Below are 22972 nucleotides of genomic sequence, written 5' to 3'. Positions count from 1 at the left end.
CCAAATGCCAATCCAATTATCCCATCCAAAAATATAACAAGAAAAAGGTATCCCAGAATATATCCAAACGCCGCAGTTTCCGTGTATTTGAGAGGTAAAGGAAATGTCATCAAGAGGCACCCTTGAGCGAATAAATAAGTATGAGTGTGACGCCTCACATTATGTTGCTCGGGTTGCTCGGGTCCATGCTGATGGACGGGAAACTTTGAACGGATCGAATGCTCTGTCTATCTGCGCTCAATCCCTTTGACGATTTCCTATCCTTTGGCGGCCTTGCGACGAGGACTTGAGCGGGACATACAACTATCTCTTCATCCCCATCACCCTCATCGCTGCCCTTCTTGACAACGAGGGGGAAGAGAACCATGCGAACGATTGCACGCTGTGATTCGAGCTCCTCGTTTGAAGTAGTCTCGCCGCTGCGTTCGTTCATGAGGGCGGCGTTGAAGTAGACTTTTCTGAGTAGCTCGCCATTGGTATCATATTCTGGCTGCAAAGGAGGCAACATGATGTATTCTGCACGCTGAGTGCGCATTTTGATTGAGAGGTCGACCGCCGACCTCATAACATTCCGGAGAGAGTCGAGAACCGTCTTTTCTAGCTCCTGGGGTGGGGGGAGTAGCTTCGAAAGGGTACGGTAAATTTCTTGAACTACGGCCTCGGTATCCTGCGCGCGTAGTTCCTTGAATGACGGTCTCTTGGAGAGAAGGGTCAATGTGGTGGCTCTCCATTTATGGACAGCGTTTGGCGGGCCGACTTCTGACAGGTGCTTTTCGAGAGTTTTTAATTTTTGTCGTTGCTCCCTGTCCATTCCGAACAGGTATCGGGTGAAGATGTACTCCCACATCATTGTCATTGCAACTGACATGAACACGTCCCTTCGTCTAACCCGGTCGGCGAGATATGTGTCGACGTCGGTTCCGTCTAGGATGGCATTCTCGAACCGGTCGGCAATCTTTTCGTCGCGAAGGACGCCCGTCGTGCGACAAACGCGCATATCCGAAAATTTGGAGAATCTCAGGACCCATTGCTGAACGTGTTGGCACAGCTTCTGGCAGGCGCTGTCAAAGTAATCTTCATCGTGGAAAACAAGGATGTCGTCTTTGGAGGCACTCTCGATCTGCTGCTGGAGCTCCTTGATCTTGTCTTGCGCCTCTGCTAGGTTGTCGCGCAACAGCTGTATTTCGGCATCTTTATCGGCCAGCGCGTTGCTGACTTCGTGCTTGACTATCTGGTCCAGGCCTGAGGATAGCTGGGTGTACTGCGCCCTGGCCTTCTCCAGCTCCTGCTGCGCTTTCTCCCATTCTTCCTTGTAGTTGGAGCTGTCACCGCCGTCGAGGGCGCGAGAAGCAGCGTACCCGGCGCTGGCGGCCACAAGCCCTTCATTGACCTCCGTCAACCTCGCTATCTCCTTCTGAAGCCAGTCCGACGACTTCTGCAGCTTCTGGATCTCCAGCTCTTTGTTTTGCAGCGCCTGGTCACGTGCTTCCAGTGCGCGCGCATGTTGGCGCTGGGCGACGGCGTGGTTCTCAATGGCCTTTTCGGCAGCGGCCTTGGACGAGCCCAGTAGACGGTTTTCCGACACGAGCTGGTCCAGACGGGACTCGAGGTCCTGGAGGTGCTGCAAGCTGCGGCGTCGGCGCACACTGGGCGGGCGCGTAGGCGACAGCGGCGGGGTGCCCTGGACATCGCCCCATCCTTCCTAAGAGCGAGGTTAGCACTGTAATATCACTGACCCATGGCTATAACTTACATAAACGTCAGCGGCCATGCCTCGCAGCGGCGCTTTGCCCTTGTCGGTGACGGGATCGTAGGTTGAAGACGACGGAAGTTGAGCTTCTTCTGCTTCTGCTTCTTCTGCGGCGCGGAGGCTGGGGGACGGAGTGCGGGTTCTTCCGCGCCGGAGGTCACGTTGGCTCGCCGCTTTAAGGTCGGTGCTGCGGCTGCTTTTAACCCGGCGCAGGCTGGGGGGAGTCGACGCCGGGCTGGCGATGCGGTCGACGGCGGCGCCAGAACGGACGGTGTCCTTCTTCTCGGGCCCGCGGTAGATGGCGGTGGCCTCGGGGGTCAGCTGGGGCAGCGCTGGCGGCGTCTCGAAGGGTGGTGAGATCGCGGCGTGTTCTTTGATCGGAGCCAGGGGCGTCTTGGGGGGGGAGACCGATCTCTCCTTTTCGGCGAGTCCATATGGTCCGCCAAAGAGAGACGGCGGATCGAGGGAAGACTTGGCCTGTTCGAGCTGTCTGGACTGTCCGAGGGGAGAGTTGGGCAGTTCAAGGGATCTCGGCTCGTCGTCCAGCTTTTCGGGAGTCGGGAGCAGTGCGTGGGGAGTATCAAGGGGCTCGTCCTGCTCGATGGACTTGTACAAGTGCTTGGGCGTAGGCGTGGACGGGAATTGTTCGAATCTATCTTCCCTTTCAGGACGAACCGGGGTCGTGTAGCTGAAATCCCGGGTCGAAGGCGAGGAGTGAAAGAGTAATGCGGAGGACCGTTCCTTTGAGCTCGATTCAACCGAGAATGGATCCTCGTTTCCCGAGCGTTTTGGCGTCGGTGGCACCGTTTCGCTATCAAAGTCATCGATTGACCTGGAAACGGCCGTGTCTTGCACCGGGACATCCTCAACCGGCTGATTGATGGTTTTGTGAACATCGCCGGGAGCCTCAGGTAGATCAATATCCATATCCCTGGAAGTCGTCAAATTGTCATTGACTAAACCTGCGTCTTGACGTTCGACATTGCTATCTCCAATTGGAAACTCACGTTGCTCGGACCAGTCAGGTACCTCCAGAGCTTCTGTTGGCATAGGATGAGGTTCAGGTTGAGGTTGAGATTCAGGTTCGGGTGTTGGTAGCTGGGCGTCTACATTGTCAGGGGAAGGGTCTTCGAAAGCCTGGTTTTTGCCCTTTCGCTTGGTTTTCTTTCCCCTCTTGCTTACGACCAACGACGGCAGGTCGTCCTCTTGCCCGCTCTGTAAATCGTTTGGGGATTGAAGAGAAGGCTCAACTGTTTTGACAGGATCCGCCGGTTCAACTGGTAGTTCACGAGGTGCATCCTGGGGGCTCTGTTCCGTTTCGACTGTCGACTCTGGCTTTGCTGATTTTTTGCCCTTGTCTTTAGATTTCTTTCCCTTTTTCTTAGTAGCGGTTGGGAAGAAGTCTTCCTCTTGGCCGGGGATTTCCTTTAAGGGCTCTGAGGTTGGCTCGATGATTTCAGCTGGAGCCTCGGGTTCAGGGGAAAGCTGGGAGAGTGGTGTATCTTTGACTTCGTCTGTTACCAGTTCAGCTGCTTTGGTCTCCTCTTCCCGTCGGTTCGCGTCTTTGGATTTCTTTCCCTTTCTCTTGGTAACATTGGGTAGGAAATCTTCCTCTTGATGCGGCTCCGTAGAAGGCTCTAGCACCGAATCGAGATTTCTCACAGTATCCTCAAATCCAGCATCTTGAGTATTCGCTGTCTCCTGATGATCTTGTGGTTCGGGTGCGGCCCATTCAATATTCTCGACAGCACGACTTTTAGCCTTGGATTTTTTCCCCTTTTTCCCCTTGGTCGTCATCAACACTTCTTCATTTGCAGGCTCCATTGCAGGCTCCATGGCGGGTTCCAATGCAGGCCCTGGGGTTGATTCAGCGGGTCCGGCGAGATCTTGAGGCTCAGTGCTTGATGGGTCTGGTAAAATCTCCATTTCAAGTTCGCGGGTTTCGTTTTTTTCTTCCTCACGACCCTTTCCCTTCTCTTTTGACTTCTTTCCCTTTTTTCCCTTCTTCCCCTTGGCTTCCTTTAATGGCCAGGTTTCTTCCTCTTGCGTTGAGCTCTTTGGAGTGTCAGCGGGTTTTTCGGCTTCCACCCTCTCTGTCGGCTCCAGGCTGCACTCCTTTCCCATCAATACGTCTTCCGTGCCTTGTTCCTCAGTGGAGATAGGCTCCATAGGCTGGGTTTTATCATCTGAGAACGCTGGGGCTAGGTCTTTGGAATCGTGAGCCTCGGTCGTCATATGCCCAACGAAAGGGAGAGCGATGTAATCCTCCGTAGACACCTCTCTAGAGTCGTCCTCTATCGCTAGAGGATATTGCGCATCAGGACCCTGGGGTACGTCCTTCGGGGTTTCATCGATCTCCATAGCTGAATCGGCCTCAAGTTCAGGGGTACCATCGCTTTTCGTCAACGCAGTTTCATCATGCACTCCCTTAGACGGAGGCAAATCGGGAACGGGTGGACTTTCTACCTCCTGCCACTTGGGGGACGAATCCATATGAGTATCGTCAGCCTCAGGTATCGATGACTTGGTTGGTTGGACTGGGTATAGATCATCCATATCCTTCGACTCGCCCAAGTCGATTGTCTCTGGGTTTTGTTCAACCATAGGGATGCTAGGTGCCGTTCCCATCGACTTATATTCATCCCTGGGTATTGCGTCTTCGTTGAAATCTCCAATATCATCTGCCGCTGAGTCTGGAAGGTCCTGGTGGTGAAGTTCGGGGGTATCGTTCGTCACCTCATGGTCGCCTGAAAGCTGTAGATCCAATGACGCCGTCTCCACCTCTCGTTCGTTATCAACCTGAGGGTACGGAATAGTATTAGATACATTTTCTTGGACTTGGTCCCAGTCAATAGTTGGCCATACCTCATCCTCTCTATGAGCTTCAACCTCACTAGCAACAGGCATATCAACCTCAGGATCAGCTACGGGGGGTTCCGTGGTAGGCTGCTCGATTTCTTTCTTTTCTTCTTCAATCGAATTGTCAACATCGCCTCTCGTGGAGTCGAAAACGTTCCTTTTCTTTTTCTTGCTTTTCTTGGAGGATCGTCCCGATACAATAGGTTCCTGCGAAATCTCTTCTTTCTCCCCTTCATTTCCTCGTTCTGTTCCCGGTTCAGTTCCTGTCGCATCGTTGGAAACATCAGGCTCTACCAGCGAAGCCATCACAGATTTACCATGCTTTTTTTGTTTTTTCGATTTTTTCGTTGAGCTGGAACCCCCCCATGCAAATTCGTCGTTCGTTTCCGTCGTTGCAGTAGGGACTCCTGACGGGGCAGAATTGTCATCCAGTGAGCGTGAGGTTGGCTGAGAGGCCTCCGCTGCCGCGATTGGATCAACGGACGTGTCCGTTAGAGCAGAGGGTTCTTCCAATTCGTTGGTTGAGCTTTTAGCAAGCCCATCTAATCCCTCAGGCATGGGTGCAATGGCTGCTTTGTCGAAATTTGTATCCTCGTCAACATCAGCCACGTTATCTAGCCCCCGTGAAATTAGACTGGGCTCCTCGGTATCGTTCTTGGAGGGCTCTTCTTGGACATCAACTGAAGCTTTTCGGCCCTTCTTCTTGGCTGCCTTCTGTTCTTTCTTGGACAGGGTCCGGGGCGGTGGTGTTTCGGGATCAACAATGGCTGGCTCCAGAACGTTAGGCTCTTCAGGTAGCCTTTCCATGCTGCTCTCTGGCATTTCGGGGGCAGCAGGGGCCTCTTCCTCCAATACAACAGCCTTCTTCTTCTTTTTATCCTTTTTCTTCTTACCCTTTCCGCCATGTTGGAATGGTTGCTCGTCAGTGACCATTTCGGTGTGAGGAATAGGACTCGCTGGAATTTCTTCCTGAGCGTTGTCAAGGGGGAAGGCTGAATAATGGCGGGCATCGGGGATTGGTTGTTTGGGGGAGTCAAGAGATAAATCTGGTTCTGGCTTTGGATCCTTAAACAGAGTCTCTTCCATGATCTCACCAGGGACTGTGTCTGTTGGCGCAGAATGGGAGAATTCGGTGGATGGGGGTTGATCTAGGACTGGGTCGTCATGAGATTCTTTGCATTCCATGAGGTCAGTGGGCTCAGATTCCAGGGTCGCCGTTTCTTCCCCGATGGCCATTGGTTCCTGCTGGGCCATGGATTCACCGCAAGTCTCGTCTGATGGTCCCTTTGCTGCAGTTAAAATTTCGGACTGATCTTCGGTAGAGGGCCATGCATGCGTGCTGAGCGATGGAGGTGGGGAGCTCGATTGTTCTTGTGGCTCAGGTAGCAAAGGTTCGATAGGAGTATCCCCTAGACCGATTGATGTTAAGTCTTTATTCTCATCAGGTGATATTTCATTGGCAGGATTCTCAGCGGCGCTCTCTTGGGCATTTTCTTCAGTCCCATCATCGAGAGATTGCCCGGGTCCGGTGCTCTTTACTTCCTTGGGCGTTTCAATACCTTCTTTGACCGTTTCGTCCAAGTTTTCTTCTGGCTCCACGGCTTCCTCCAATGATGCTAGCAGAGGGACTGTTCCGGCATTAGCAACTTCATCATCGGCAGTGGATGTTGGGTCCTCGATGGTGGCTATGTCATCCATGGGGGGTACATCAAAGTCGTTCAAGGAGTCTGATAGCTTCGATTCCGCGGGGACAGCTGGAGAATTGCTTGGGAGAACATTTCGTAATAAAGGATCCGGGGCATCGGTAGTTGTGTCAAATTCTTTGGGAGGTTCTTCATTGAAAGATAACGATCGCTGCTGGGGCTCAAACTCCATGGGAGGGATTGCAGGTTCATTGTCAACCTGCGTAGGCGGAATTTCATCAGTCCAACCAGAAACTTTAGCCTTTTTCTTACTTTTACTCTTCTTCTTAGATTTAGAGAGCTGAAATTCTTTACCGTCCACGTCTGGGTTACCAATCCTACTATCACCACCACCGTCACGTCCGAGCTCAGTTGTGATAGCATCTGGTCGGTCGACATCCATATCATCTGTGCCTTGGTCGATCGAACGGGGCTCGGTTGTCTGCCCTGTTTGATCTTCGTGCTGTTGTTCCATAGCATGCCCTTCCGGCACAGGTTCCATGGCTGATGTAGGCTCTGGTAAAACATCAAGGCCGGTTGGGACTGGCGTCTCCGGTTGGGCATCTTTAGCGTCCTGAGAAGCCTGAGGTACCTCGTCCGTCCAGTCCAATGCCTGCTTTGATTTCTTGCCCTTTTTCGCCTTTTTCTTTTCCTTGGCAGTCAAAGGTTGCTCAAAGGGGGTTTCTATCGATACGTTCTCGATGCCTAGAGCCTCCTGACTTGAAGGCTCAACAGCTGCATTTTCTGGAGGTGGTGATGCTTCTATAGGTTCGGGTTCGCCTTCCCACGGAAGAGATTCTTGATTCTTTTTCTTTTTCTTCTTTTTCTCCTTTGCCGACAGCGGTTTTTCAGGAGCTTCTTCTACCGTTGTATCGATATCCAAAGCCTTGTCGCCCAGGGGCTCCATAGGGAGACTCTCGGATGGCGGTGGTACCTCTTTTATAGGTTCAGGCTCATCCTCCAAAGTCATCTGTTCTTTGCCCTTCTTCTTTTTCTTTTTCTTTTCTTTCGCTGACAACGGGTTTTCAAGGGCCTCTTCCACCGGGGTGGTATCGGCTGCCAAAGCTTGATCCGTTAGATCTTCCGCAAGAGGAGTTTCGGGTGTTGCTGATGCTTCTATGGACTGGGGTTCCTCGTCCCAAGACTTTTGCTTTTGATTCTTTTTCTGCTTTTTCTTTTCCTTGGCTGTAAGAGGTTTTGCAGTTGGCGTTTCCAGAACGGGTTGATCTTCTAGAGGGCCAGTGGGTAGATCCTCAAGAGGGGCTGGCGCTTCCGTGGTTTCAAGTTCATTTTCCAAGGGCAACGACTGACCCTGCTTCTTCTTCTTCTTATTTTTCCTTTCTTTAGCAGTGAGTGGCCTTTCAATTGGCGTTTCTGTAGTAGCCTTGTCAATGCCTGAAACCTGCGCCTCTACAAGGTCAGGCCGTTCCTCAATGACCTCTGCGGGCTTATCTTCCACAAGCTCAGCAGGAATATCCTCCACAGGTTCAGTAGGCTGTGCTTCTATAACCTCAACAGGAACATCCTCCACAGGCTTAGTAGAAACATCCTCCGCAAGCTCAGCAGAAATACCTTCTATAGGCTCAACAGGAATATCTTTCACAAGCTCAGCAGAAATATCCTCGACAGGCTCAGTAGGAACATCCTCCGCAAGCTCAGCAGAAATATCCTCGGTAGGCTCAACAGGAATATCTTTCGGAAGCTCAGCAGAAATATCCTCGACAGGTTCAACTGGAATATCCTCGACCGGCCCAGCAGGAATATCCTCGACAGGTTCAACAAGAATATCCTCGACAGGCTCAACAGGAATATCCTCGACAGGCTCAGCAGGAGTACCCTCCAAAGGCTCGGTAGGCTTGTCCTTTATAAGCTCAGTAGGGATATTCTCCTCAATCTCAGTAGGCTGTGCTTCTACAAGCTCAGCAGGGATATCCTCCTCAATCTCAATAGGCGGCTCTGCCACAAACTCAGTAGACTTGTCCTCCACTTTCTCTGCAGGCTGTTCCTCTACAAGCTCAGCGGGTTTGTCCTCCACCGTCTCTGCAGGCTGTTCCTCCGCAAGATGTGCAGATTTATCCTCCTGGGGCTCCGAGAACTGATTCTGCTGAGATTCAAGGTCCTTATCCTCCACCGGTTCGAGAGGCCCATGCTCCTGGGGCTCCGACAGCTTATCATCCAGAGATTCTGCAGGTGGATCTTCTAGGGGAGCTGGTGTTTCTATAACTTGGGATTCACCATCCGATGGCATTGACTGGTTCTTTTTCTTTTTCTTCTTCCTTTTTTCCTTGGCTGTGAGAGGCTTTTCAATTGAAGTTTCCAAAGCTGTATTGTCAATGCCTGAGGGTTGATCCTTAGCGGACTCTGCGGCGGTATCGAGCTGAGACATTGACGGCATGTCCTCCATGGACTCCAAGGGCTTATCTTGCTGGGACTCTAACAGCTTATCCTCCTCTTGAGGCGCTGACGGTTTATCCTCCTCTTGAGGCGCTGACGGTTTATCCTCCTCCTGGGGCCCTGACGGTTTATCCTCTTGAGGTTCTGCGAGTGAATCCTCGACAGGGGCTGCCGCTATGGGTTGAGGTTCATCATCCCGGGACTGATTCTTCTTCTTCTTCTTTTTCTTCCCCTTCACTGACAAGGTTTTTTCGAGAGATGGCTCCTTGGAAAAACTATCCGCGTCCACTGGCTGTTGCTCCCTTGAAGCTTCCGAAACCTGGGGCTCTGCTGCAGCTTCGAGTGGCTCCTCAACTGAGACTCTTGAGGGCTGAGATTCTATCGTAATGTCATCAACAGGCAAGGCCTGCTCGTTCGATGATTCCACGAGCTCACGCCCAGTCAGACTATTATCAAGGCCTGGAGGCTGCTCGCCCGAGGATTCAAGAGGCTGGGGTTCCGTTGGCGTCTTACCGATGGCCGATGGCTGATCGCTCAAGGGTTCGGAAGGTTGGGATTCTTTGTACCCGTCATCAATGTCCAATTCCAATGAACGGGTACCTGAGGGCCCAGGTTCGTCTTTAGGCGTAACAGGTTCAACCGACAATTCAGTGACCTGGGCTTCCTCTTCCATAGCTAATGACCCTCGATTCTTTTTCCGTTTTTTCTTTTCCTTGGCTGTCAATGGTTTCTCGAACGTGGCATCCATGGAAGCATTATCGGCACCTAATGGCTGATCGCCAAGGGATTCCAAAGGTTGCGATTCAGGAGAAGAATTTTCGATGCTGACCCGTTCGTCCTCCAAAGGTTTCGGGGGTTGGTCTTCAGGGCTCTTCGCTGGTTCTGCGGTCTGCGCTTCATCTTCCCAAGGCTGCACTTCTCGGTTCTTCTTGCCTTTCTTTCCCTTCTTATCTTTCTTGGATTTGGCAGGTTTTGTAGCTTCCCCAATGTTAGATAGTTCTCCTGCTCGCAGGTCGGGTTCTTCAACAAGGCTTTTAGGCTGCGCAGTTTCGATTTCCCCAGCATCTTTTGCGGTATCCGAATGTTTCTCTACAAGGCCCGCTTCACCTGACGTCAATTGAGTTGGCACCTCATGCTCAGCATCTATTGGCAATGGATTCTCCTTGGGCGGTTCACCCATCTCGAGCGAGGAGTCAACAGGTATATCCTTCTCCTGCTCCGGAAGATTAGGACTAGCACCTAAGAAGTCGTCCACTTCCTTTTCTATCAATTGACCACCTCCGATATCTTCAATAACCTCTGTTTGCTGTTGAACAGGTAAGGCAGTATTCTCAGCATTCTCCTCGACGTTACTTGCCTCAGGAACCATTTCCTCTGATGCATTGGCCGATGGTATTTGCTTTTTCTTGTCCTTTTTCTTTTGCTTTTTAGATTGCTTCGATGTTGACCGCACATCAAGTTGAGAACTGCTGTCGCCAGGCACATGTGGTGGGCTATCATTGGCTGCTAACCCAGCTTCGGCCGCATTAGCGGCTTCATCCGTTGACAAGGGTAAAGCCTTGGATTCCTCCACATCAAGTGATTGTTCTTCTAACATCGGTGGTTCGGTAGGTATTTCACTTGGAGCGACAACCAGAGCATCCTCGGCGTCATTGGATCTCACCGGTATTTCAGAAGTTTCTGCGGTGGGTTCCGCAGGTGTAGGTGTTTCAACATCAGGAGGAGTGGCATTTTTGCGGTCCTTTTTGGCCTTCTTTCCTTTCTTCTTCTTTTGTTTAGGTTCCGGCTCTGCTGTCTCTCCAGGTCTATCAGCAGGGGTGGGTTCCGGCTCTTCATCCGCCAACTCATCCGGGGTTGCAAGCTTGGCCGGCGCATCCACATCTTGAACGGTGTCAAAGAACATATCGGTTTCACTTTGGTCGCCTTTCTCGTCTATTTGGTTACTTGGTGCAAGATCGGGAGAGCGACTACCAACCACTATATCCTCTAGAGTTTCACGCGCCTCTGTAGTAGAAGAAGATTCCAATGCTTGAATCTCAGGCTCCTTAGTGTAACCGGAAGAGGTCGAAGCGGGTTCTCCAACGGTGGTGGTATCTAACGGTACTTCATCACTGAAGTCTCTCGCATCGACGTCCCTATGAAGCGAATAGTCTTTGATCGGCAGCTGGTCATGGTGCGAGGAAGCTAACGAATTCATTAAAGAATCGTCCAATTGCGTGGGCTCCTCCGCGGCTACTTGGCTGATTTCTTCTAAAATATTCGCTTCATCGAGATCTGGTAGTGGTAGTGGGATATCCTGTGCGTTTTGATGCGGACTGTGAGGTAGAGACATTGCTGGCTCATTTGGAGGATCTTCTAGCTGCACCGATGTTACAGCTAGCCCAGGTTCTTCATGGACAAATTTGAGGGCATTGATTTCATCAAGATCCACCTCGGGTAGAGGAGTGTCTTCTGCACGAGCTTCTTCTAAAGTAGAGTCTACCCCCAAAGGCAAATCACGTTGACTTGGGGCTTCATGCTCCACTGCATGACCATGATGAGGTTCCTCAAAGACGTCCGAGACATGATGCTCAGGGTCAATGACAACTTCTGCTTCCTCAAGAGGGTTAATGATTGGACCGGCAGAGTCACCCGCTATTGGAACTTTTTCCATTTCTGGAGGGCTACTTTTTGCTTCGGGGATAACATCCGCGCCGTCTTGGATATCACGTTGAAAATTCTGATGCATGTCAAAGGCAGGCTTGTCTGTTTGATCATCAACATCTCTCATTGGAGCCTCCAAATCTTGGCCCTGGTCTTCAACTACTTTTTCTTCTGTTGGTGGAGTAGAGATGAAGAACGGAGGCACCTCGGGTTCCTTGCTAGGCTCTTCAGCAGGCTCTACCACAACAGGCTCTTCTACCACAGCTTTATTCTTTCGGCCTTTCTTATTTTTGCCCTTCTTGCTCTTGGATTTCGCAGTTGATTCAAGAACGGGTTCAGGTACTGCAGGCTCGGGTTCGACAGATTCAGGTTCGACAGTTTTGGGTTCGACAGGTTCAGGTTCAACTGATTCAGGCTCGCCGGGTTCAGGCTCGACAGTTTTGAATTCGACAGGTTCAGATTCGACTGATTCAGGCTCGACGGGTTCAGGTTCGACAGTTTTGGGTTCAACGGGTCCAGATTCAACTGATTCAGGCTCGACGGGTTCAGATTCCACCGGCTCTAACTTGGTTTCTTCAGCAAAAGTACTGGAGGCAGCCTCTTCGGTTGGGCGTTGATCAGGATTCGTGACAGGGATTGAGTCCGGTGAGCTATCTAGGGGCACTTCTCTCTCAGCTTCAATCTCGGCGACAGGCCCAGTACTCGGTTCTTCAGCAACTGTAATCTCAGGCTCTACAGGTGATGCAGTAACAACAGCCTCCGCATTGCGATCCTTCCGCTTCTTTTTCTTGCCCTTTTTAGATTTTGATGGCATTGAGAGTTCGGGTGCCTGGGCTTCTTCTTTCGCAGCCTCAGATTCAGGCTGCTTTTGATCTCCGTCGTCTTTATATGCAGTTCCGATGGACTCAAGGTCGATGTCTTTGGATATAGACTCTTCATTTGGTGCAACAGGGGTCGAAAACTCAGCGCTAGGTGTGACAATGCCGCTCTCCTCGGGCAGTTCGTGATCGGATGCCAAGCGAGTAGGAGTAGTTGGCGAGTGTAACTCTCTTTGATAGGATGGGCTCATGGGCGCCTGGCTGCTGGCATCTACGAAGTGGTCCTCGTCGACTGATTCATATTCGCTAGCCTCACCACCACGGTAAGCTAGTGGGATTTCCGTAGGGGTAACAGGGGCTGTATCTGAAGTTGAGCCTTCAGCGGGTGTTTCATAGGAAACCTCTTCAACAGCACGATGCGTCGGCTGTGGTGTCAAAGAACGGTCGATATCTTCAGGGATCATGTCATTATCCACATCTTTGTCGGCATCGGGGCTGCTTGGGCGGCTGTCGGGAAGTGGTGGAAGCTGTTCGGTAGAAATTGTCTCTGCTGCTGCTTCTGAAATACTCTCGCCTTTATCATTAGTTTCAGAGCTTGAAGGCGCCGAGACACCCTCATCAACGTCAGAAGTTTCATCTAAAGCAGGAGCCTCCCGTAGCACTGGGAGGTCTTCTTCGACCGGCGAAGCAGGCAAAGGCGGCAAGTTCTGCAGGTCCATATAATGCAACCCCATACCAACATCGTCATCATGTATTGCAGTACCTTCAGGCGACTGTGGTGCCTCGTCTGGCATGGATCGAGGTATTTCCACGTTGAGCATTGGGTCCTCCAGGAGCTCCGATGGGGAGTGGAATTCATACTTCGGTTTCTCCTTTCGTTCTGCATCTTGTCGTTTAAATGTGGCCGCAGTGGGCGTGGCTTGCTGGGAACCCAAAATATCTGCATCAAAAGAAGGATGGTCAGTAGCAACTTGTAATGATGGTCGGCGCCTTGGGGTTGAAAAGAAATCCGTAGATCCTTCGCCATCAAGAGCAGCGGCCCGTAAATCTTCAACCGATGACATTCGAGACGTGGATCTACTTGAAGGCAGGGAGGGGTATGATTCCTCCACCGGCTGTTCGGCTTTACTGGTGTGTCGTTCGACAAGCCATAATGGTCTAAACTCACGATTCGTCTTAAACTCAGTAGACTTGGGCCGCTTGTGTCCTGATTTCGGCCTGCTTGGAGAAATTTGGGTGTCATGGGCTGATCTATCAGGGGTTGAAGGTGGCCGGCGAAGTTGTATAGGGATGGCAGTCGGAGAACTGTTGAAGTCGCCGAAACTGAAGCCCCCGCGCCACGATACTCGTTTTGCAGTATCTGGTGGTGAACGTGATTGAGACGAAGGCCGGCTGACGGATTGAGCAGGAAGGTCGACAATTTTCTCGCCAGGCAGCGGGCAAACCGAGCGGCTTCGGCCACGAGATGGTAAGTTCAGCTGCAAAGGAACTGCTGTCCCAGGGGTCGGAATGCTGCTTGCGGGCTCTCCGCCAGCAGGAGTAGAGTCGTGCCCCAAAGTACCACCGGGAACGGACGGTATTTCAGGGCTACCTCCTAAAAAAGACCTCGATGTTCGATCACTCTGTGAAGGTTCGTCCTCTTGTTGTTTAGCACTACGGGTGTCATGGCGAATCTTGTCCTGAGAGTCCTGTCAGCAATAGAAATGGTATTATTAAACACTATTAGTTACATACTTCGTCATCACTTGCTTTTCCAGACTCAACGATTTGTTCATATCGACTTTTACGACTCTTTTTCCGGTCTTTACTCTTTTGCTTTTGTTGATCCTCAAAATCCGCGTCATCTAGATTTACTGGCTCGATATCTCGTGAGGTGGCTAGGTCATTGTCATCTGGCTTGATTTCATCGTCGTCAGCACGGCGATCTTTTTTCGACTTCTTCTTTTTCTTTGAGCTTGTTGAAATTTCAGACGGGGCAGGTGATCGGTCTCTCTCTTTTGAATGCTTCTCCTTATTGCTGGTGGAGGAGGAACCGAACAGTCCGAAAAGGCCTCCAGATCTTTTCTCGTTACCATTTGAGTAATCTTTTGCTGTCTCAGATTTAGCTCGCGACGAAGAAACTATTGATGCGTCGTCATCTTTCGGCCTGGAGCTCCCAACAACATCAGACTGGGATTCGATCAGTTCGCTATATCGTTTTGAGCGGCGTTTTGACTTAGACTTTCCTCTTTCTAGCCCTTCGTCCTCGTGGATTGACATTGGAGCACTAGGTTGGGTGTTGCGGTCAAGAGAGTCGTCTATTTCTACATCGCGAGTACTGGGCTCCACGAACTCATCGGCGAATATATCGTCCTCCTCGGTGGTGCGGCGTTTACTTTTCCCCTTTGACTTCTTTGACTTTTGCGCGGTAGTAAACTCAGGATCTTCTGCTGGGATAGGCTCCGCAGGTGTAGGGAGAGAACCATCTCCTCGGTCGGCGGTACCGTCGTCAGCCCAAACGTCATCAAAGTCCCCTGGCATTGAAGAGTGAGAGCGATTATCGATCTCACGATCTCCAACATTGCGGGCTGACGAGCCGTTACTCGCCGGGGTTATTTGAACATGCTCATTATCGGCCAAAGGCAAAGATGAAGGTGCCATATCCTCTTCAGCGTCTTGCCATGTCTCAGGCCGGTATGCAGATTTTCCTTTGCGATCATCTACTGCTTCCTCGAAATTCATACCACGGCGATCCTGGCTTGGGGCATCTTCCACATCAAACAAGTTTCTGCCCACGGGTTTTGGTTCATCAATAGGCGCGGCTTCCACCAGGTGAGAAAATTCTTCTGAGGGTTTCGATTGAGCGTAGGCAGACCCTTCTTCCCAATCCGGCTCAAATGACTTCTGACCGGAAGACTTGTCCTTCTTCTTAGCAGCTTTCTGTTTTTTCTTGTCTTTCTTGCTAAGCTTCCCAGGTGATATTTCAGGTATTTCGCGGCTAGAGGTCTCTTCAGGCTGAGCGGTTTCCATTTCTTGATAGGCATGCTCTGGTAGCGGTTGCGTCGAGGCATCCATGTTTCGGTAAAAAGAATCATTGCGCTTAGAGTAATAATCCTTCTCGGCCTCGTTGTCAGACGTAGGTAGGGATTCTCCTTCAACAAAACCTCGAACGGGGGATACTGGCGTCTCATCACGAATACCACCAAGGCCATCCTCGCTTTCTGATCCAGGAGGCGAAACACGGCGGTGATAAGTTGGGTTATCCGTGACAATAGCAGGGTCAAAACCTGACATGGCAGCACCAGCAGCAAGAGTAGCTGCGAAGTCGATATCGTCGGCAAATTCACCAGGCATATGGTGAGGGGGTGAAGAAGTATCAGGACTAGATTCAGGCTGGTAGGAGCCAACCTTTCGCGGCACAACCTCGATATCCTCATGGTCATCCAATTTTTTAGATGCTCCCACAACGTCAGGCACAATAGTTGTAGGGATGGCAATGTCCTCTACATCTGCATCCCGTTTCGGGTCGCGAACACCACGCTCTACAATATCTCCAATGTCTCTATCATTGTGAACGGCGGATGGCTCGGGGACAATGACGACAGGGTCCGCAACGCGTTCCTTTGGCTCGCTGGCATCTCCCAAAATGGAACTGGTTCTGCTATGAGGCGGCGTCGGCTCAATTACATTCAAATGGGGAACTGGCCATGGTAAGTTTGTACTCTTGACTGGCTCATCCTGCAGCGCTTCACTATCAAGTCCCGCGCCACGGGGTTTAATGACACGGAATTTTGCAGCTCCCGATGTAGCTGTCGGCGTCGAATCAGGGATTGACTCAGCGCTAGATTCACGGCGAAGCTCCGGGGGAGCGAAGTAGTCGGCATAGCTTTCATAAGTTGGCTTGCTTCTGGGCTTTCGGGTTGGTTTCTTGACTACCTCCTCAGGCTCTACAACGATATCATCATCAGGAAGGTCGAAACGCTTCCCTGATGCCGTTGATGATCCCATGTCAGATTCGGGGTAGCTACCGCGGTCTCTGCGACGCTCTTCGGGGGGCTCTTCTTTTTTACGCTTTTGAGCATCCGATATGTGATCAGCTGCGAATGCAGCGGCGGCCGCGGTGACAGGGATAGCAACTCCTGTAGGCAGAGCCCATGGATGAGATGAGCCAGTGTCCTTTTCACTTAGCTGGTCCTCAAATGTTTCCGCGGGTGGCGGGGAAATGTCCCTTCCCTCACGGCGGCGAGAGCGCTTGGGTTTGGTTATCCGGATCTCTGAGTCTGACACAGGCTCGTCGTCCCGTTGGTATCGTCGGGGCTCTCTCCTGCCGTCCAGCTCTAGCTGACGCATCTCTTTATCTTGCTGTTCTTTTGTCAATTCGAATTGGACGCCTTTGATCGTCGAGCTGCGTTTGGGTAGGTCCGATCTTGAGATATAGGATTGCTGGCTGCTGAGGACTGGGGAAGAATCTCGCCTTCTGCGTTCCATCTTCTTCGCTGGTAAATCACTATCGTCAAAATGGTCTCTCCTTTTTCTAGTTTTATCCACACCTGTTCCTATATCACCAGAAAAGCCCGCCACTGGCTCATGATCGTATTTTCCCGGTAAGGAAATAGGTGCAGCTGGTATTGCTTCCTTTTTCCGATACTTGTCTGCGCCTATACCACTAACCGTCTCCTTGGGGAGTTTAGTATCATAGTGCTCTCGACTACTCCCGGGTGATGGGACTAGTGGTGAAACGATATCCTTAGTCTGGTGTTGCTCTGCTGGTATACTCCCTACAGAGTCTTTCAGAGGGTGGTCGGTGTAATATTCATGTGCGGTCCCAATCAATGCCGCGCCAGCCACTGCAGCTGCAGCCGCTGGTGCAATTTCTTTAAAGACATGCTTCGATTTTGCGGCTTCGGGCTCCGTGTGAGAGTAGAGTGAGCTAGAGATAGGAGCTACGGGTTTTGGCTGGTCGACTTCGGTGGGTTGGGAATGGGAGATATACATCGGGCTTGTCGTGTCATAGGATGATATTGGAATACCAGTTGAGGAGGAATGGCGCGGGTTGCGGGAGGGTTGCGTGGAAGATTGTTCGGAAGCTGGGATTGGCTCCACATTTTGCATGGAAGGAAGGCTGGTGAAGCTGCTGGAGGGCGGAGGATATGAGGCTTGGGAATTTCGTCCGTTTGTATCAGGTTTATAGGGGAGGGTTGGAGATTGTCGTCTCTTTTTTCGGGAATTCCCCCAGCGCCATCCCCATTTCGAAGTCCCGGAGTCTGATGTGAACGAGTCTCGGCTACGTGATGACGGTCCTCCGTATGCTAGACCTGAGTACCCTGAAGAGGACTCATCTGATACAGATTCCCAGTTGTCATCTGCAGAAGTTTTGTGCTTGTTGTTCGATTTTCGTTCCTTGACTGCCACGAGGCCATGCTGTCGCCTACCATTTGCGATGGAGGCTGTAGCTGCAAGCCCAGCTGCAGTAGCACCCAGGCCTAGGAGCTTCGCATCAATATTCTCATCACGCTTCCGGCCCTTTCCCTTTTTCGGAGTCCGTGATTTAAGGAAACCGGAGCCAAATGCAAGGTCACCGTCATCTGACGACGAATACGTTGATCCAAGGCCGAAAAATCCCTTTTGTCTCTTGCGAGGACTGGCACGACGGGTTCTGGATTTCTCTGAGGGCGCGCTAAAGAAGGTTGAGAAGCTGGCTAACCCTTTCCTAGCAGGAGGCCGTGATATGTCGATAATGGAGGAGCTAGAAGACGAGTATCGTCGACGAGGTTTCCTAGGTGACCTGCTCCTACTACCACCACGTACCCGTCTCTCCTTGTGTCCGTGGCCCATCGACGATACCGCTGCCGCCGTACCAAGCGCTCCCGCTGTGATAGCCGCAGTCTTCAGACCAGACCTAGATTTACGGTCACCAGACGACGAGCGTGATCTATCGCGTAGGAGGTATCCTTCGGACTTAGACCTCGAATGGCCTGACACGGATGACTTGGAAAAATCGCTTCTAGAATCATACCTATCAATTCTCTGCCCGCCTGCTATAGTAGAAGGTGGGTAAGAGCGATCTGATATAGCGGTCTGTCCGTAAGAAGCGGTTTTAGGTCCTCCTATGCTCGAGGTTGATGATGATTTTGTACGGCGAATGGACGGAGACCGATCACGACGGTCCTTCTTCCTCTTATCAAAGAGTGTCTTGCCCACATAGGCAGCTAAACCAGCAGCAAGCCAAGATTTGCGGTTCGAGCTTTTGTGGTGACCCTCATCCTCGGAGGAGCCATAGCGACTGAGCTTATCAACTCTAGACCTACCACCAAAACTTTCATTGGAAGGTCTTCGCCTATATCGATGCTTGCGTGGTGCATCACGAGAGGTTGTTCCTGGCTCGAAGCAGTACTTGCAAATCCCTGTGATTTCTGAATATTCTTCAAACTGTGCCACGCCTTCGGGGTCTCGCCAAAAGTCAACAAACTTGCTAAGGGGCCCATGGTGGCGCTTATGATATGCCAGAGTTCCTTGTTGAAAACCTCCAATCTCTTGTTGCTGGGGCATATGGTGCGAGCTTAGTTGCGAGGCGCCGTAGTTGTGTGAATTGTGATTTGTGTTGTAGTGAGAATTGTGGTGCGAGTTGTGGTGCGCGTTTGCTGCTAGGCCAGCTGCAGCTGCGAGACCAGCCGTTGCTCCAAGAGCAGCAAGCCCACCGTGTGAGGATGACTGGTGATGTGATGATGAATGGTGATTCGAAGATGAATGATGTTGAGGCTGAGTCTCGGGATATGCTGGTGGTGCATAAGCGGTTGGAGATTCGTGGTAATTCCCGGGCATCGCGTTAGATGGCATATCAGATGGCATGCTTCCTGGCATGGTAGGTGACATGTTAGAAGGCCCGGTATGAGGCAATCCTCCAGACATGGCTGAAGAAATACCATAGCCAGCGGCTCCGGCAGCCATTCCTCCCATCACACCGGCACCAGTGCTAGGTTGAGGCGGCCCATGCGGCCCATCCCCGTGCTGTTCATACTGTGTCATGGTGGGAGGCCCGTATTCAGGTCCTGGGGAGGGGGAGATGGCGCTCGGTGTGAATCCGGGCTGGCTGGGAACAGACTGGCCCTGGTCGCCGTAGTATTCAGCCGCTGAACCGATCGTTTGCGGCAGTTGCGAGCCCTCTGGGGGTGGATAGGAACCCGATGTTGGATGGTAGTTAGATTGATGTTGTGGTAGGGAGCCAGGACCAGATGTCGAAGGTAGAGGGTAGTTGGTATCAGTAGGGTATAAAGGAGAGCGCGTCGTCTCGTTACCAGAAGTACCAGCTCGACCCCGGCTAGCTGGCTCGATGGGCTGGTCGTCAGAGATGCCTCGATCATTTAGAGTCCTGCTACGTCGCTCAGAGCGTGCAGATGGTTCGTATCTCTCATCGGGTTTTATTTCTTCATGCCGTCGACTTCTTCTCCTATCATCATCGTCGTATCGGTCTTTGTCCCGTCTTGATATATCTGGTTCTGTTGTCGAAGAAATATCATCGCGGCGTCTTCGTTCGCCTGGGAGGGTATCTCTATCCCGTCGTGATGTGTCCCATAAATCCGATCCCACAGTAGAAGGAGCATCATCACGGTACCTCCGTTCGTCGGTATATCTATCTCTCTCGCGACGTGGTGTGTCTCGCGAATCTTCTTCCACGTCCTCATCATGTCGTCTCCTGCGAGACCTCCGCTCTCTGTAATGGTCATCAGGGTCATCACCAATCACACTTCTCGCACCATCCAATGTACGCGAAGGAGCCTCAGAGGCTACCTCACTGGCTGCTACAATGGATCGTGCGCCATCATCTTGATCCTCGTGTCGTCGCGAGGATCGCCTCGAACTCGAATGTCTGTCCGCATCACGATCGTCACTTCGTGAGGACTTGTGTACCAAGGAGGACGAGCTATGGCGTGAGGATTTACGGTGGTGAGAGTGCGATGAAGTTTTTGAGCGGCTGTCATCATCGTCGTCGTCGTCGCGGTCTCGACGATGTCGGTGGCGGCTAGATGATTTAGAGCCCGACGATCGACTGCTCGACTGCGTTCCCAGAAGGCTTCTAAACATCTTGAGTGTGAATTGGAGCCGGCCGCTGGACGAGACAGCCTGAGAGAGGGTGTGTGGTCGTGGTAGTGAGAACGTCGACTTTGGTGTTTGTTTACCGACCTGAAGCTGGTTGTCCGGTGGCTGGTAAACGGTAAACAAGTCGACCCACGGCTGAGCGGCCGGGAAGAATCCGTGGTTGGCTGCCGGCAGGGGCAGACGAGCTTGGGAGCAGAGCTAGTGGCGCCGTCTTCGTCTTGCGATAAAGCGAGGGCGAAACACCCAGATCGCGATGGACGGAGCAGAGAGTCGTACAGAGTAGAGTATAAGTGGTTGAAGTGAATAATCTAGAGTCGTCAGGTCGTAAATCGTTGGAGACAGGCTGAGTAGTATATCGTTTTACAAGGGAAATTCGTCAATCGTAAGTCGTAAGTCGTAAGTCGTAAGTCGTCAGTTCGTCACAGTAGATCAAGTCGCAGGCTTCGCTATCAGAACAGACGCCAAAACGACGGTTTTTGTGTCAGGACATCAGTCGGCTAAGGAAGAGAGATGCGGATGATGGAGAAAGAATGCGACGATGAGAGCGAGGCGAGGAGAGATAAAAGTGCGAGATGCGATCGAGCTTGCGAATCGAGCTGAGGCTGCCTTCTTTCTGCATGTCGCACATGACCTGGATACGTTGCCACCAGCAGAGAATGTCCAAGTACAATTATCGTATATTCTGGGGAGGTCGTTGGGAAGTATCCAAGTGTACCAAATGTAGTAATCGTGAGGTCAGTGACCAGCTATATCAAAAACGCCAAAAAATATATCTACAAAAAATAGGGAGAGATTTATCCAAAGAGATCGATTCATCCAAAATTATACATCGTCTCACATCATATCTCGTCAGGGTCTGCTGAATTCTTCCCTCCCTTCTCGTCTATCAAGCACAGTGACTGGTCCTTGACGACCTCTCGCATCTATCCCTGATGAAGTTCTGGAACCAGAACGGGAACGCGCGAATGTTCTCAGCCAAAAACCCAGTTGAAGCAGGCAATATCACTCTCCCACTAGATCCGGTCAATATCTGCTCAACCGTCCGTTCTGCAACCGTGTCAGGGTGAAGAAGCGGGTGGAACCATGAATCCTCCGATGACATGCCATCGATGAGGCTTGTTTTGCAGAAACCTGGCTCAATGACTACTGTGCGTACTTTGGGGGCTTTGTATCGTATCTTCATCTCACTAGCGATACCTTCGTGGAAAGCCAATGCAGCGGCCTTGGTGCCGGCGTAGTCAACCATACTGGCGCATGCGACGTGTGCAGCCTGTGAAGCCACCGTCACCAGCATCCCATGGTTCTGGCGGATCAGGCAGGGCAGGAACTCACGCGCCATTACATAGTGCGAGAGAGTGTTAACCTCAAAGGCAAGTCGGGTCTCCGCCTCCGTTCCTTGAAGCAGAGGTCGCGTCCTCAGAATGCCGGCATTATTGACGATGATGGTTGGTTCGCCAACGTCTGCGCGGATTTCTGCAGCTGTCGCAGCGACGGCCGCGGTGGAGGTGATGTCACACTTGTAGAAAGTGATGTTTGCTGGTGCTTGATATTTCAGCGGCTGGACGTCAAGGACAACAACCTTGAGACCGCGGCGGGCAAGGAGGAGAGCAATTCGCTGTCCGATGCCATCGCTGCCACCAGTGATCAAGGCAATTTCCCGCCTCCAGACAAATTCGTCGGAAACCCAGTTGTTTAGAGCACGACGGTTAAGCCAGCCGTTCACGGCGCCTAGCAGGCCGATTGATACGAGTGCCTTCAACGCAGTAAACACGCGAGGTCGCTCAGCGATCAGCTCCTTTCCTTTGGCGGTGTAATTAGCGACGAGCAATAGAGGTATCGTCACCGATGGTGCCAGGAGAGTGGAAGACAGGATGCGCCCGACGACGTCCGCCGTGAAACCTGTGTTCGTGTTAGCTCTTGGACAAAACCAAATACGATGCGTTCTCAATGGTGACACACCTTCACGCGGCAGCCACCCTTTATGACCCGACAAGCTCATGATGGCTATAGTTGCACTTTGTATCAACAGCTTGACCTGAGCAGAAACGCGATCGTTTGTTTCCCTCGATATTTGGCCAGCAGGCGGCTCTATATACTTCACTCGTCTCCACAGATCTCCCAACGCACATGCTAGCTCCCTCCCAAGAAACGCGGAGAAATAGCCGACTTCTGCTGGACTCGGGCCTCTGCTTGGGATAACGTATGTTGTGGTCCTTGCATCGTTTTTTCCTTGAGAGGTTCCGCTCCTGTATCCGCGATTGCATGGAGTACAGGCTTGTTCATAAGCTCTGTTGTCCCCGGCGGACGCTCGAAATAACAGCCACGCCATCCAGAAAGGCCAATCTTGTCCCAGCAGGCAGTGTCAGGAGAGTCCGGGGTTCTCGATAGCCCTTGAGCACCCCAGGCACAGATCTATGCCATCCATGCTCTCGGTCGAACCTCTCTGCGCCAATACGAGCAGAGATCCCCTTCTCCGGACCTCGGTCCAAATTCGTAGCGAGGACAGGACGCGACGAGCTGCGGGAGCCCCAGACTGCCCCTTAGCTCCAAGTTTCCATCAAACACGGCGAATCACAATTATCGTTCGTCTTGGGGGGAAAAGAAATGTGGGAAAGTTGAAGTTTCTTTATATAAAAAGCTCACGGCCGAGTAAGTCACGTGGTATCATATTCGACCTCCATCGAGATATCGACATGGACATTTCTCAATATAAGAGCTGTTAAACAGTCGATATGCGATACTGTGGAATG

At 51.7% G+C, this 22972-nt stretch overlaps 1 protein-coding gene across 1 annotated transcript; it reads right to left on the bottom strand.

The window, feature by feature from the left end:
• Nucleotides 1-154: 154 nt before the first annotated feature.
• Nucleotides 155-22221, bottom strand: GIQ15_00689 (uncharacterized protein; the record flags this gene model as incomplete). The annotated part of the gene is made up of 5 exons (XM_033548106.1): nucleotides 155-1702; nucleotides 1754-13825; nucleotides 13881-20407; nucleotides 21237-22121; nucleotides 22182-22221. The coding sequence occupies 5 exons, from the start codon at nucleotides 22219-22221 to the stop codon at nucleotides 155-157; spliced, it is 21072 nt and encodes a 7023-aa protein (XP_033409057.1).
• Nucleotides 22222-22972: the final 751 nt, after the last annotated feature.

Source organism: Arthroderma uncinatum (assembly GCF_011692745.1).
Source record: "Arthroderma uncinatum strain CBS 119779 chromosome Unknown scaffold1, whole genome shotgun sequence".
NCBI classification, from domain to species: Eukaryota; Fungi; Ascomycota; class Eurotiomycetes; order Onygenales; family Arthrodermataceae; genus Arthroderma; species Arthroderma uncinatum.
This window is presented reverse-complemented; position numbering and strand designations above follow the sequence as displayed.